This window comes from Phoenix dactylifera, chromosome 11 (genome assembly GCF_051530095.1).
Source record: "Phoenix dactylifera cultivar Ajwa chromosome 11, Ajwa_hap1_PhDact_Kaust_v1.1, whole genome shotgun sequence".
NCBI classification, from domain to species: domain Eukaryota; kingdom Viridiplantae; phylum Streptophyta; class Magnoliopsida; order Arecales; family Arecaceae; genus Phoenix; species Phoenix dactylifera.
The window spans coordinates 13794190-13807227 of NC_143200.1; the positions used below are offsets into that span (position 1 = coordinate 13794190).

Consider the following 13038-nt stretch of genomic DNA (forward strand, 5'->3'; position numbering starts at 1 on the left):
TGCTTTGTCTCTTACACTTTCTCTACTCATTCATTGCATTTAAATTGCTTAACCTGAATACTTGAAATAGAATTAGTTAATCATTAAACATAGTTTTTTAATTGGTCGAGATTTAAGTCATAACCCAATTCACCCCCCCCCCCCCTCTTGGGTTGTCTTCTTGGGCAACAAGTGGTATCAGAGCCGGAACTCTTATATTAAAAGAGTAAAAGATCAAAATGACAACCCCATTTGGATCTTCTCTTATTGAGGGGCAATCCACCCATAGACCTCCATTCTTCAATGGAACCGACTACACCTATTGGAAGGCTAGGATGAGAATATTTATTCAAACACAAGACTATGAGATTTGGAGCACCATAGTTAATGAACCATACATTCCTTCGATTTTTGTAGATGATATTACTATACCCAAACTTGAAAAAGATTGGGATGATGATGATAGAAGGAAGGTACAACTAAATGCCAAAGCAATGAATGTACTTTATTGTGCCTTAGACCGTAATGAATTCAATAGAGTCTCTACTTGCAATTCTGCAAAAGAGATATGGAATAGACTTGAAGTGACCCACGAGGGCACGAATCAAATAAAAGAATCTAAAATAAACATACTAGTTCATAAATATGAATTATTTAAGATGGAATCTAATGAAACTATCACTTGCATGTTTACTAGATTTACTGATATTATCAATGGCCTAAAAAGCCTTGGCAAAAGTTATACTAACAGAGACCTTGTCAGAAAAATTCTTCGTTGTTTGCCAAGGTCATGGGAAGCCAAGGTAACGGTAATCCAAGAAGCCAAGGACTTGAACAAGCTGTCACTTGAGGAGCTTCTTGGATCCCTGATGACGCATGAGCTCACAATGAAACAACACAGCGAAGAAGAATTGATAGAGACGCAACCAGCCCATCTAAAGATCCTTTGCATGGAATTGAAGGTCCTATGACTAGGGCCAAGACTAAGACGATGAAACAAGCTTTGGAAAGCCTGATCATAAAAATCAAAGGAAAAGAAGACCAACGTGAGATAGAGGCTGCACCTAATTGGGTCACTTTCATACAATTGGGTGAAGATGCTTTGAGTCCAACCTGAAGACAACACTTTGGAAAGTCCAAATCACATGACAAGAAGCATTCATGGGAAGGCCAACTTTCCTATTATATTTGAATTTTCGTGCATACTTTTGGGGTGATATTTCAGATGATGTTTTGTATTCCCCAAGTCACATTCAGACTTTCTTGTAGTTCCCAAAGTCACTATAATTGCTTTGGGATCTTTTTCCTAAGTTCTGGTTACTTTTCTAGGAGTAGGTGTAACATGCATCTTTTCCAAGCCTTGGTAAATGCAGCCTTGGAAAATGCATGACAAGTAGTGCTATGTAATTTCCTAGGAGTTGCTTCTCTTTGAAGCCACTTCAGCCTTAAAATAGCACCTGATTGTACTTGAGAGGGGGAGAACGCATGAATGAAATTTGAGGGTTTCTCTTATGTGAGAGCTTCACCTTTGTTCTTGGATTAGAACTTGATAGTGTTGGTTCTACCGGCAGGTCGCGGTTAGGGTCACGCTTCTTTTGATAACTTTGGTTCTACCGGCAGGTCGCGGTTAGGGTCAAGTTCCTCATTCTCTACCTGTTTCCAGGACGGTCCGAAGTGTGCTCTTATCATTTGGTATCAGAGCCCGGTTCCTGAAATCAGGTGTTATCTATCCTTTGTGTGTTTATCTTGTTTAATTCAAAAAAAAAAAGGTGTTCCGCTGTTGTTTATCTCTATATCCTTGGTGACATCTTCCTTTAATCGGTTTGTGTCATCGTCCTTGTTTCTTTCTGTTCTGCTATTTCAAAAAAAAAAAAAAAAAAAAGAGAAGGAAGAAAGAAGAAGAAGATAAAAAGAAAAAGAAAAAAAAAGAAAAAAAAATTCGGAGCAGATTTTGCTTCTAATTTCCTTGTGGGTTCTTTAACGCTTCCATTGAATTGTTCTCAATTCAAACCTTCCTTGAACCCTTTGTTGGTTCCAATTAAATTGTTCCTTGCGAGTTCTTGTTCCCTAAGGTTATCATCGACTCCTTACTGTTTCCTGTTGTGTAGAAACATCCAAAAGGTTCTTATTTAAGAGCTCATAAGGTGAAGCAAAGTGGTAAAAGGCAAGAGGGTGAGATCATGATCAAGAAAAAGCCATAAAAGAGTGTCCACCAGAGAGAGGAGTGTGTGAGGACCTATTCTGTTTATACTAATCTTTTGATTGCAGCATACAAAGATGAGTAGTGAAGGTAGTAAACAACCAGATGTTGATATGAAGTTATGGATGAAAGCCATTGCTGATCAACTTACTAAGCTTGGTGCACGAATGAATGATTTGGAATCACCAAGCAGACTCAAACCTTTGAGGGGGCGGATGTTTGAAGAAGAAGAAGAGGAGGAGTATTCGGATGGAAGAAGTAATGGAAGGAGGCAAAGAGATGAATCAAGAAAAGACAGTCATTTGGGAAGTATTAAGATGACAATCCCTGCATTCCAAGGTAAAAATGATCCTGAATTATATTTAGAGTGGGAGAGAAAGGTTGAACATGTGTTTGAATGTCATAATTATTCCGAGAAGAAGAGGGTTAAACTAGCCATTGTTGAGTTCCATGATTATGCTAGTATTTGGTGGGATCAAATGGTGACTAGTAGACGTAGAAATGGGGAGAGGCCTATTGGTACATGGGATGAGATGAAGGCTGTCATGAGAAAAAGATTTGTACCCAGCCACTACTATAGAGATTTGCACAGGAAATTGCAAAGTCTAACTCAGGTTCCATGAGTGTGGAAGATTACTATAAGGAGATGGAAATAGCCATGATTAGAGCCAATGTTGAAGAAGGCCGAGAGGCAACTATGGCTAGATTCATTGGAGGTTTAAAGAAGGAGATAGCTGATGTGGTAGAATTGCAACATTATATAGAGATGGAGGATTTGCTGCACAAAGCTATTCTAGTGGAAAGGCAATTGAAAGCGAAGAGTACTTCCAAATTTACTACTAGTTCCTCATGGAAATCGAATTGGCAAAATAACAAATCTGTGTCAAAGCCAAAAGAAGATGCAAAGGCCAAAAATTCGATTGCTGCACCTAAAGGTAAAATGGAAACTAATTCATCCTCTAGATCTCGTGATATCAAATGTTTCAGGTGTCAAGGATTGGACATATTGCTTCTCAATGTCCAAACAAAAGAGCCATGATACTGCTGGATAATGGAGACATAGAGAGTGTGAGCTCAAGTGATGATGACATGCCACCATTGGAGGATTGTAGTGATGTTGAAGTTGCTGAACCTGTTGTTGGAGATGTGCTTGTTACTAGGCGTGCTCTCAACATGCAACCTAAGGCGGGTGGTAATGAGGAGCAACATGAGCATATATTTCATACAAGATGCCATATAAACGACAAGGTATGCAGCTTAATCATTGATAGTGGGAGTTGCACTAATGTTGCTAGCACCTTGTTGGTTGAAAAATTGAGTTTGCCCACATTAAAGCACCCTAATCCATATAGACTTCAGTGGCTGAATGATTGTGGAGACATAAGGGTGACTAAGCAAGTGATGATTTCATTTTCCATCGGTAAATACAAGGATGAAGTTCTTTGTGATGTGGCACCTATGCATGCTGGACATCTACTTCTTGGGCGTCCGTGGCAATTTGATAGAAGGGTTATTCATGATGGGTACAAAAATAGATACACTCTTGTTATGAACAATCACACTATTGTTTTAACACCTCTCCAACCAACCGAGGCCTATGCTGATCAAATCAGAATTACAAGAGAGTGTAAGTTGAGAGAGGAACAATTGAGCATTCAAGAAAAAGAGAGGAAAGATAAGAAAAATGAGAGTCAGCAGACGAAAGAAAAGAATAAATCAGAATCCAAAGAAGAGAAAAAAAAGAGAGTGAGTGCATTTGCAAGCAAAAGAGAGGTTGAGAGTGCCTTGTTAGCAAAAGAGCAGCTACTTGTGCTCATACAAAAGGATGTTTATTTCACTAACGAACTCAATTCTTCTTTGCCTAGTATGGTTGCTTCTTTGTTACAGGAATTTGGTGATATTTTTTCAGAAGAAATTCCCCATGGATTACCTCCTACAAGAGGTATTGAGCATCAGATTGACTTAATTCCAGGTTCTTCAATCCCAAATAGACCAGCCTACAGAACAAGTCCAGAGGAAGCAAAAGAAATTCAAAGGCAAGTAGATGAGTTGCTGCAAAAAGGATTTGTGAGGGAGAGTCTTAGCCCGTGTTCTGCTCCTGTGATCTTGGTTCCGAAGAAAGATGGGACGTGGCGCATGTGTACGGACTGCCGAGCCATAAATAAAATCACTGTAAAGTATCGATATCCTATCCCTAGATTGGATGATATGCTTGATGAATTGCATGGTTCGTGTGTGTTTTCTAAAATAGATTTGAAGAGTGGATACTATCAAATTCGCATGAAAGAAAGTGATGAATGGAAAACAGCTTTTAAAACAAAATATGGTTTATATGAGTGGATGGTGATGCCATTTGGCTTATCTAATGCACCCAGCACCTTCATGAGGTTAATGAACCATGTTTTGCGTTCTTTCATTGGGAAATTTGTTGTAGTGTATTTTGATGATATTTTGATTTATAGCAAAACCTTAGATGAACATGTTAATCATTTGCATGTTGTTCTTAATGTTTTGAGAGAAAACAAATTATATGCTAATCTTAAAAAGTGTTCATTCTGCCATGAATCTGTTGTGTTTTTGGGTTTTGTTGTAAGCTCGAAAGGAATAAGTGTGGATGAGGAGAAGGTAAGGGCAATTAGAGAATGGCCTACACCTAAGAATGCAAATGAGGTAAGAAGTTTTCATGGTTTAGCAAGTTTTTATAGAAGGTTTGTAAAGAACTTTAGTTCTATTGCTGCACCTTTGAATGAACTTGTTAAAAAGAATGTTGTGTTTAAGTGGAATGAAGTGCATGAGGAAGCTTTTAATTCACTAAAAGAAAAATTGACCAATGCACCTTTGCTTTGTTTGCCTAATTTTGATAAAGCTTTTGAAATTGAATGTGATGCATCTGGTGTTGGCATAGGGGCCGTACTAATGCAGGACTCTAAACCAATTGCTTACTTTAGTGAAAAGCTTAATGGGGCATCATTGAATTATTCCACATATGACAAAGAGTTGTACGCTTTGGTGAGAGCTTTGCAAACTTGGCAACACTACTTGTGGTCAAGGGAATTCATAATTCATTCTGACCATCAAAGCTTGAAGTTTCTAAGATCTCAAGGTAAGCTTCAAAAAAGACATGCCAAGTGGTTGGAATTCATTGAGATGTTTCCTTATGTAATCAAGTACAAGAATGGTAAGGAAAACAAAGTGGCTGACGCATTGTCCAGAAGGTATGCATTGCTTACTTCTTTGCAAACTAAATTACTTGGTTTTGAGTTTATAAAGGACTTATATGCTAATGATTCTGACTTTGGCCAAGTATGGGATTCTTGTTCTAAACATGCTTTTGGGGACTATTATAGGCATGATGGTTTCTTGTTTAAGAAAAATAAGTTGTGTGTGCCTGTTCTTGCGTGAAATGCTAGTTAGAGAAAGTCATGGTGGTGGATTGATGGGACATTTTGGGATAAAAAGGACCTTAGAAATATTGCATGAGCATTTTTATTGGTCTAACATGAAGCATGATGTGCAATCGGTCTGTGATAAGTGCATAGCATGTAAACAAGCTAAATCTAAAGTCATGCCCCATGGCTTCTATACACCTTTGCCTGTGTCTAATCAACCCTGGACTGATATTTCAATGGATTTCGTGTTAGGATTACCTCGATCTCAAGGTGGCAAAGATAGTATATTTGTCGTTGTTGATAGGTTTAGTAAAATGGCGCATTTCATTGCATGCTCTAAAACCAATGATGCAACACATATTGCTGATCTATTCTTTAAAGAGATAATGCGCTTGCATGGATTGCCTAGAACAATAGTAAGTGATAGGGATGTAAAGTTCCTAAGTCATTTTTGGAAAACTTTGTGGAATAAACTAGGAACAAAACTCTTATTTTCTACTGTTGCACATCCTCAAACGGATGGACAAACTGAAGTAGTAAATAGAACACTTACTACCTTGTTGCGTGCTATCATTCAAAAGAATTTGAAAAATTGGGAGAAATGCTTGCCACATGTTGAGTTTGCTTATAATAGAACTGTTCATTCTACTACTTCTTATTCTCCTTTTGAAGTTGTGTATGGCTTTAATCCTTTGACTCCTTTAGACATCTTACCTTTGCCTACTAATGAGTGTACCAATTTGGATGGTAAGAAAAAGGCGGATACTATTAGGGAACTGCATGCAAAAGTTCGAGCCAACATTGAGAGGAAGAATGAGCAATATGCAAAGCAAGCAAATAAGGGGCGTATTAAAGTTATTTTTAAACCAGGAGATTGGGTTTGGGTTCATATGAGGAAGGAGAGGTTTCCCACTCAAAGAAAATCTAAGCTGCAAACAAGAGGAGATGGACCCTTCCAAGTTCTAGAGAAGATCAATGACAATGCCTACAAGTTGGACTTGCCAAGTGAATATGGTAATGTAAGTGCTACCTTTAATGTGGCTGATCTATCTTTGTTTGATGTAGGTGATGAATCTGATTCGAGGACGAATCCTTTTGAAGAGGGAGGGAATGATAGAGACGCAACCAATGATAGAGACGCAACCAGCCCATCTAAAGATCCTTTGCATGGAATTGAAGGTCCTATGACTAGGGCCAAGACTAAGACGATGAAACAAGCTTTGGAAAGCCTGATCATAAAAATCAAAGGAAAAGAAGACCAACGTGAGATAGAGGTTGCACCTAATTGGGTCACTTTCATACAATTAGGTGAAGATGCTTTGAGTCCAACCTGAAGACAACACTTTGGAAAGTCCAAATCACATGACAAGAAGCATTCATGGGAAGGCCAACTTTCCTATTATATTTGGATTTTCGTGCATACTTTTGGGGTGATATTTCAGATGATGTTTTGTATTCCCCAAGTCACATTCAGACTTTCTTGTAGTTCCCAAAGTCACTATAATTGCTTTGGGATCTTTTTCCTAAGTTCTGGTTACTTTTCTAGGAGTAGGTGTAACATGCATCTTTTCCAAGCCTTGGTAAATGCAGTCTTGGAAAATGCATGACAAGTAGTGCTATGTAATTTCCTAGGAGTTGCTTCTCTTTGAAGCCACTTCAGCCTTAAAATAGCACCTGATTGTACTTGAGAGGGGGAGAACGCATGAATGAAATTTGAGGGTTTCTCTTATGTGAGAGCTTCACCTTTGTTCTTGGATTAGAACTTGATAGTGTTGGTTCTACCGGCAGGTCGCGGTTAGGGTCACGCTTCTTTTGATAACTTTGGTTCTACCGGCAGGTCGCGGTTAGGGTCAAGTTCCTCATTCTCTACCTGTTTCCAGGACGGTCCGAAGTGTGCTCTTATCAAGAATCCTCTCATAAGAAAAAGGTAATAGCCTTCAAATCTACTTCTTCTAACATGGATCTATCTTGCAGTAGCAGCAGCGAAGAAGAAGATAATGAGGGAGACGATGATGAGGCTCTTCTCGTGCGAAAGTTTAGAAAATTCATCAACCGGAAGAAGTCCTTTCATCAGAGGAGAGGTCCCCCAAGTTCCTACAATAAGGATAAAGGTAAGAAAAGGAAAAATGAAGGAATCGGATGCTATGAATGCAAGAAGCCGGGACATTTCAGAGTTGACTGTCCCTTGCTGAAGAAGGGCAGCAAATATAAGAAAAAGAAAGTCCTTGTCTCCACTTTGACGGACTCCGATTCATCAGCATCATCATCGGATGAGGAACAAGAGGAAAAGGCCAACGTTTGTTTTATGGCGAATGAAAATGAGGTAACATCTGAAACGCATTTAGATTTTATCTTTGATGAATTGTATGATGCATTTAATGAACTAATGGATGAATATAAGACAATAAATCTTAAGAATAAAGAACTAAAACTAACTAATCAATCTCACTTCCATAAATACGATAAATTAATTAAGGACAAGGATTTTATCATTAAAGAAAATTTAGAACTTAAAACAAACAACCAAATGTTAATTCAAAAAACTAATACCTTAATTAAAGATAACGAAAAACTAACCAAGAAAATTTCAGAACTTAAAAATGGTAAACAAATTATAAAAGATAATCTCACAAAAGACTTAAACATACTGAAAACAGAAAAATAAAAGCTAATAAAAGAACTTGAAAAATACAAACCTATTGTTGAAAAGTTTACATATAGCTCTGAAAAATTGGAAATGATACTTAATAATCAACGAGCTGTATTTAATAGAGCTGGTTTAGGGTATAAACCTAAGAATAAGCAAAAGCTCCTTAAAAACTTTTTTTGTGAAAGCAGGAAAAAGTAAAACTAAGAATATAACCTATTTTTTTTGTGGAAAAGTAGGACATAAAGCTAATGTGTGTGACCATAGGAAAGTAGAAGCTAAAAGAAAAATTAAAAAGATTTGGGTTCCAAAAGGAACCAACATTACTAACCTTGAAGGACCCAAGAAAACTTGGGTACCTAAAATTGTATGATTTCCTTGTGTAGGAGTGTCTTGCAGCCAAAGTCGACAAAAACTGTTGGTACTTGGATAGTGGCTGCTCAAGACACATGACGGGTGACAAGAAGCAATTCTTCACCCTAGAGCCTAAAAAGGGAGGTGCTGTGACATTTGGAGACAATAACCAAGGTCACATTGTTGGTATAGGTAAAGTACAAATCACCTCTTCAACCTTTGTTGATAATGTACGATTTGTAGATGGTCTTAAGCATAACTTACTTTGCATAAGTCAATTATGTGATAGAGGTTTTGATGTTCTGTTTAAGCCAACTCTTTGCATCATAACCAACTCAATTGACAATAGCTTAGTATTCAAAGGAATAAGACGTGGCAATGTGTACGTAGTAGATCTTGAAGATCTTGCCAAAAATAACCCTTGCTTAGTAGCTAGTGATACTAAGGTTAATGATGCAAGTTGGTTATGGCACCGTAAGTTAGGTCATGCAAGTATGGATACAATATCAAAACTAGTTAAAAGAGATTCTGTAATAGGTTTGCCAAAACTAAAATTTGAGAAAAATAAAATTTGTGAAGCATGTCAATATGGCAAACAATCTAAAAGTTCCTTTAAATCCAGAAATTGTGTCTCTACTGCTAGACCCTTGAACTACTTCACATGGATCTATTTGGACCAACTAGAACCACAAGTCTTGGTGGAAACAAGTATGGCATTGTCATTGTAGATGATTTTTCTAGATACACATGGGTCATGTTCTTAGCTCATAAAGATGAAGCATTTTCAGTATTTAAGAAATTTCATAAGGAAGTTACTAATTCAAGAAATGCTTCAGTTATAGCTATTAGGAGTGATCATGGAACGGAATTTGAAAATCATCTATTTGATGAATTCTGTAGTAAAAAGGGAATAACTCATAATTTCTCTGCACCTAGGATACCACAACAAAATGGAGTTGTAGAAAGAAAGAATAGAACCCTAGAGAAAATGGCTAGAACCATGTTGTGTGAAAGTAACCTCCCTAAGTATTTTTGGGGAGAAGCCATTAATACATCATGCCATATATTAAATAGTGTTTTATTGAGACCAATTATAAAGAAAACACCTTATGAACTTTGGAGAGATAGAAAGTCCAAAGTAAACTATTTTCATGTTTTTGGATGTAGGTGTTTCATTCATAATAATGGCAAAGATAACTTAGGTAAATTTGATTCTAAATCTGATGAAGATATCTTTTTGGGATATTCTACATCAAGTAAAGCTTATAGAGTCTTTAACAAAAGAATTCTTGTTATTGAAGAGTCTATACATGTTGTTTTTAATGATACTAATGATATCTCTTCTAGCAAGAAAGTAGCTCTTGATGATGATGCAGAAATACTTGAGAAAAAGATAGATGAGATGACATTATAAGAGGATGAACCGAAGCAAATTGGAGAAACTTCAACAAGCCGAGAGGTAATTGTTGATCATGGGCTTACTAAAGCTTGGAGGTATGCTCATGGTCATCCTAAGGAATTAATTTTAGATGATCCATCTCAACCTGTTAGAACTAGAGCATCTCTTAGGAACTTAAATAATCATCTAGCATTTGTCTCACACTTTGAACCTAAAAACATAGAAGAAGCTGAAAATGATGTAAATTGGATAAATGCTATGCAAGAAGAGCTAAACCAATTTACTAGAAACAAAGTATGGAACTTAGTTGAACGACCCACTGAATACTCAATAATAGGAACTAAATGGATATATAAAAATAAACTTGATGAAAATGGAATCGTGATTAGGAACAATGCTAGACTAGTAGCAAAGGGATATAATCAAGAAGAAGGTATAGACTTTGATGAGACTTTTGCTCCTGTAGCTAGACTTGAAGCAATTAGATTGTTACTAGCATTTGCATGCTCTAAAGACTTCAAACTATTTCAAATGGATGTAAAAAGTGCCTTTTTGAATGGGTATATTAATGAGGAGGTGTATGTAGAACAACCTCCTGATTTTGAAAATCATCAATACCCCAATCATGTTTATAAACTAAACAAAGCACTTTATGGTCTGAAACAAGCTCCTAGAGCATGGTATGAAAGACTTAGCAAATTTCTATTAGACCATGAATTCTCTAGAGGGAATGTTGATACAACACTGTTCTTAAAGAAGAAAAACAAAGATATGTTAGTAGTACAGATTTATGTAGATGATATTATTTTCGGTGCTACTAACAATCGCCTCTGTGAAGAATTTGCTGACTTAATGCAGAGTGAATTTGAAATGAGCATGATGGGAGAGCTGAACTATTTCCTTGGGCTCCAAATCAAACAATCTAAAGAAGGCATCTTCATCTGTCAAGCAAAATACATCAAGGAGATGCTTAAGAAGTTTGATATGGAAGGAAACAAATCAATCAGCACACCCATGAGTTCATCATGCAAACTAGACAAAGATGAATCAGGTAAATCAGTAGATCAAAAGATGTATAGAGATATGATAAGATTTTTATTATATCTTACTGCAAGTAGACCTGATATCATGTTTAGTGTATGCATGTATGCTAGATATCAATCTAATCCTAAGGAATCACATTTAATTGCTTTTAAGAGAATCTTTAAATACCTAATAGGAACAAAAAACATAGGTTTATGGTACTCTAAAGAATCAAGCATAAACTTAATAGGGTACACTGATTCAGACTTCGCTGGTTGTAAACTTGATAGAAAAAGCACCAGCGGGTCATGTCAATTCTTAGAAAAAAACTTAATCTCTTGGTTTAGCAAGAAACAAAACTCGGTTGCACTATCTACGGCTAAAGCCGAATATGTAGCTGCCGGAAGTTGTTGTGCTCAAATCTTGTGGATTAAACAACAACTTGAAGATTATGGCATTAAACAAGATAAAATTCCCATTAACTGTGATAATACAAGTGCCATTAATCTAACTAAAAATCCAATTCAACATTCAAGAACTAAACACATTGAGATAAGACATCACTTCATAAGAGATCATGTTCTGAATGGTGATGCGACACTTCAATTTGTTTGTACTGATGATCAACTTGCTGATATCTTCACAAAACCTTTGAGTGAAGATCGATTTTGTATGCTTAGAAGAGGGTTAGGAGTGATTGATCCATTCTAGTGATACTCTCCTCTAATTTATTGATTTTGATGATTAGTTTATGTTGGACATAGGACTTCTTATCTATGATCATCAAATCAGTTCTTAAATCTTAGATAGTTCCATAACTCTCTCTTTTGGCACGGAAATAACAAGTTTTTTGGTTATGTGCCAGAGTTCGAGTGGACTCGAAAAGAATTTAGAGTCGGCTCGTGGGCGAGTCGACTCGCGCATATTTAGGAGTCGACTCGAGGTCGAGTCGACTCGCGACTTACTGGAGTCGACTCGAGGTCGGGAATCTGATTTTTAACCCTAAGCAGAATGTTTTTCTCTTTACTTCTATTTTCAGTCGCCACTGTTCAAAAGCCCTAGAGCCGTCTCCGACCTCGTCTCCGACCCATTTTAGGTCATCTCCGTCGAGTTTTCTTCCATTTTTCTTGTCCTTCCCCTGTGTTTAGGTCAAAAATGCCTAGAAAAGCCGTTGTCCCAAGCCGGAAGAGACCTCTCTCCGCGAGCGGCGCCGAGCGACGGTCAAAGGCTCAGAACGAACCCGCGAGGCCACCACCTCCGGTTCCTTCCCCGCCTCGGTCGGTTCCCTCGCGTCCGTGCGCCAGGAGGGCAGTCTCCACCGGGAGGAAAGTCGACTTTGACTTCCTCTCTCGGGAAAGGTTCACCCTAGGGCATCGTCTCAGGGCTCAAGGGTTAGAGTTATTCTGTTCCTTAGACCTCCCTACTTACCCGGAGTTAGTTAGGAAATTCTATGGGACTGTAGCCCGAAGTAGTGGTGGTATCCAGGGAACCGTTGCGGGTGTCCCTGTATTCATCTCGGAGGACTTCATTGCTCGAGTCCTCCATCTCTCCCGGGAAGGGATCTTTCCTAGTCACCCCCTTGATAGGACTGAGGCCCTTACGGCAGTGTTAGAGAGACCCCCTCAGTCCCCTATAGAGGAAGTGTCTGCAAATCAGCTTTCAGCTGAAATGCGGCTCTTCCTCAGTATCATTTCTAGGACTCTCTTTCCAAAAACTGGCCGATTTGACTTTATCTCTGAGAGGGACCTAGCCTTGATGTTCCACATACTCCAGGACACTCCTATCAACTTCCCTAAACTCATCTACAAGTATATCTGTGAACCCCTAGATAAACCTAGGTTGAGTCTCCCATATGGTATGCTATTCACTCTTATCTTTAGGGAGTTAGAGGTCCCTATTCCTGAGGGGGAACCCTCTCGCTCACTACGTCACACAGATCGCATGGGTGAGGGGACTCTCCATCGTATGGGCTTTCATAGAGTTGAGGGAGTCTAGGCACGGAGACCATCCACTTCCACACCATCTGACCCTACCACTCATCACTCCC

General features: G+C 38.1%; 1 protein-coding gene across 1 annotated transcript; it reads left to right on the top strand.

Moving 5' to 3' along the window:
* The first annotated feature begins 2496 nt into the window (after nt 1-2496).
* LOC149751631 (uncharacterized) lies at nt 2497-5581 on the top strand. The gene is made up of 6 exons (XM_089926394.1): nt 2497-2698; nt 2794-2921; nt 3167-3427; nt 4067-4215; nt 4774-4849; nt 4958-5581. The coding sequence occupies exons 1-6, from the start codon at nt 2497-2499 to the stop codon at nt 5579-5581; spliced, it is 1440 nt and encodes a 479-aa protein (XP_089782520.1).
* The last annotated feature ends 7457 nt before the right edge of the window (nt 5582-13038 follow it).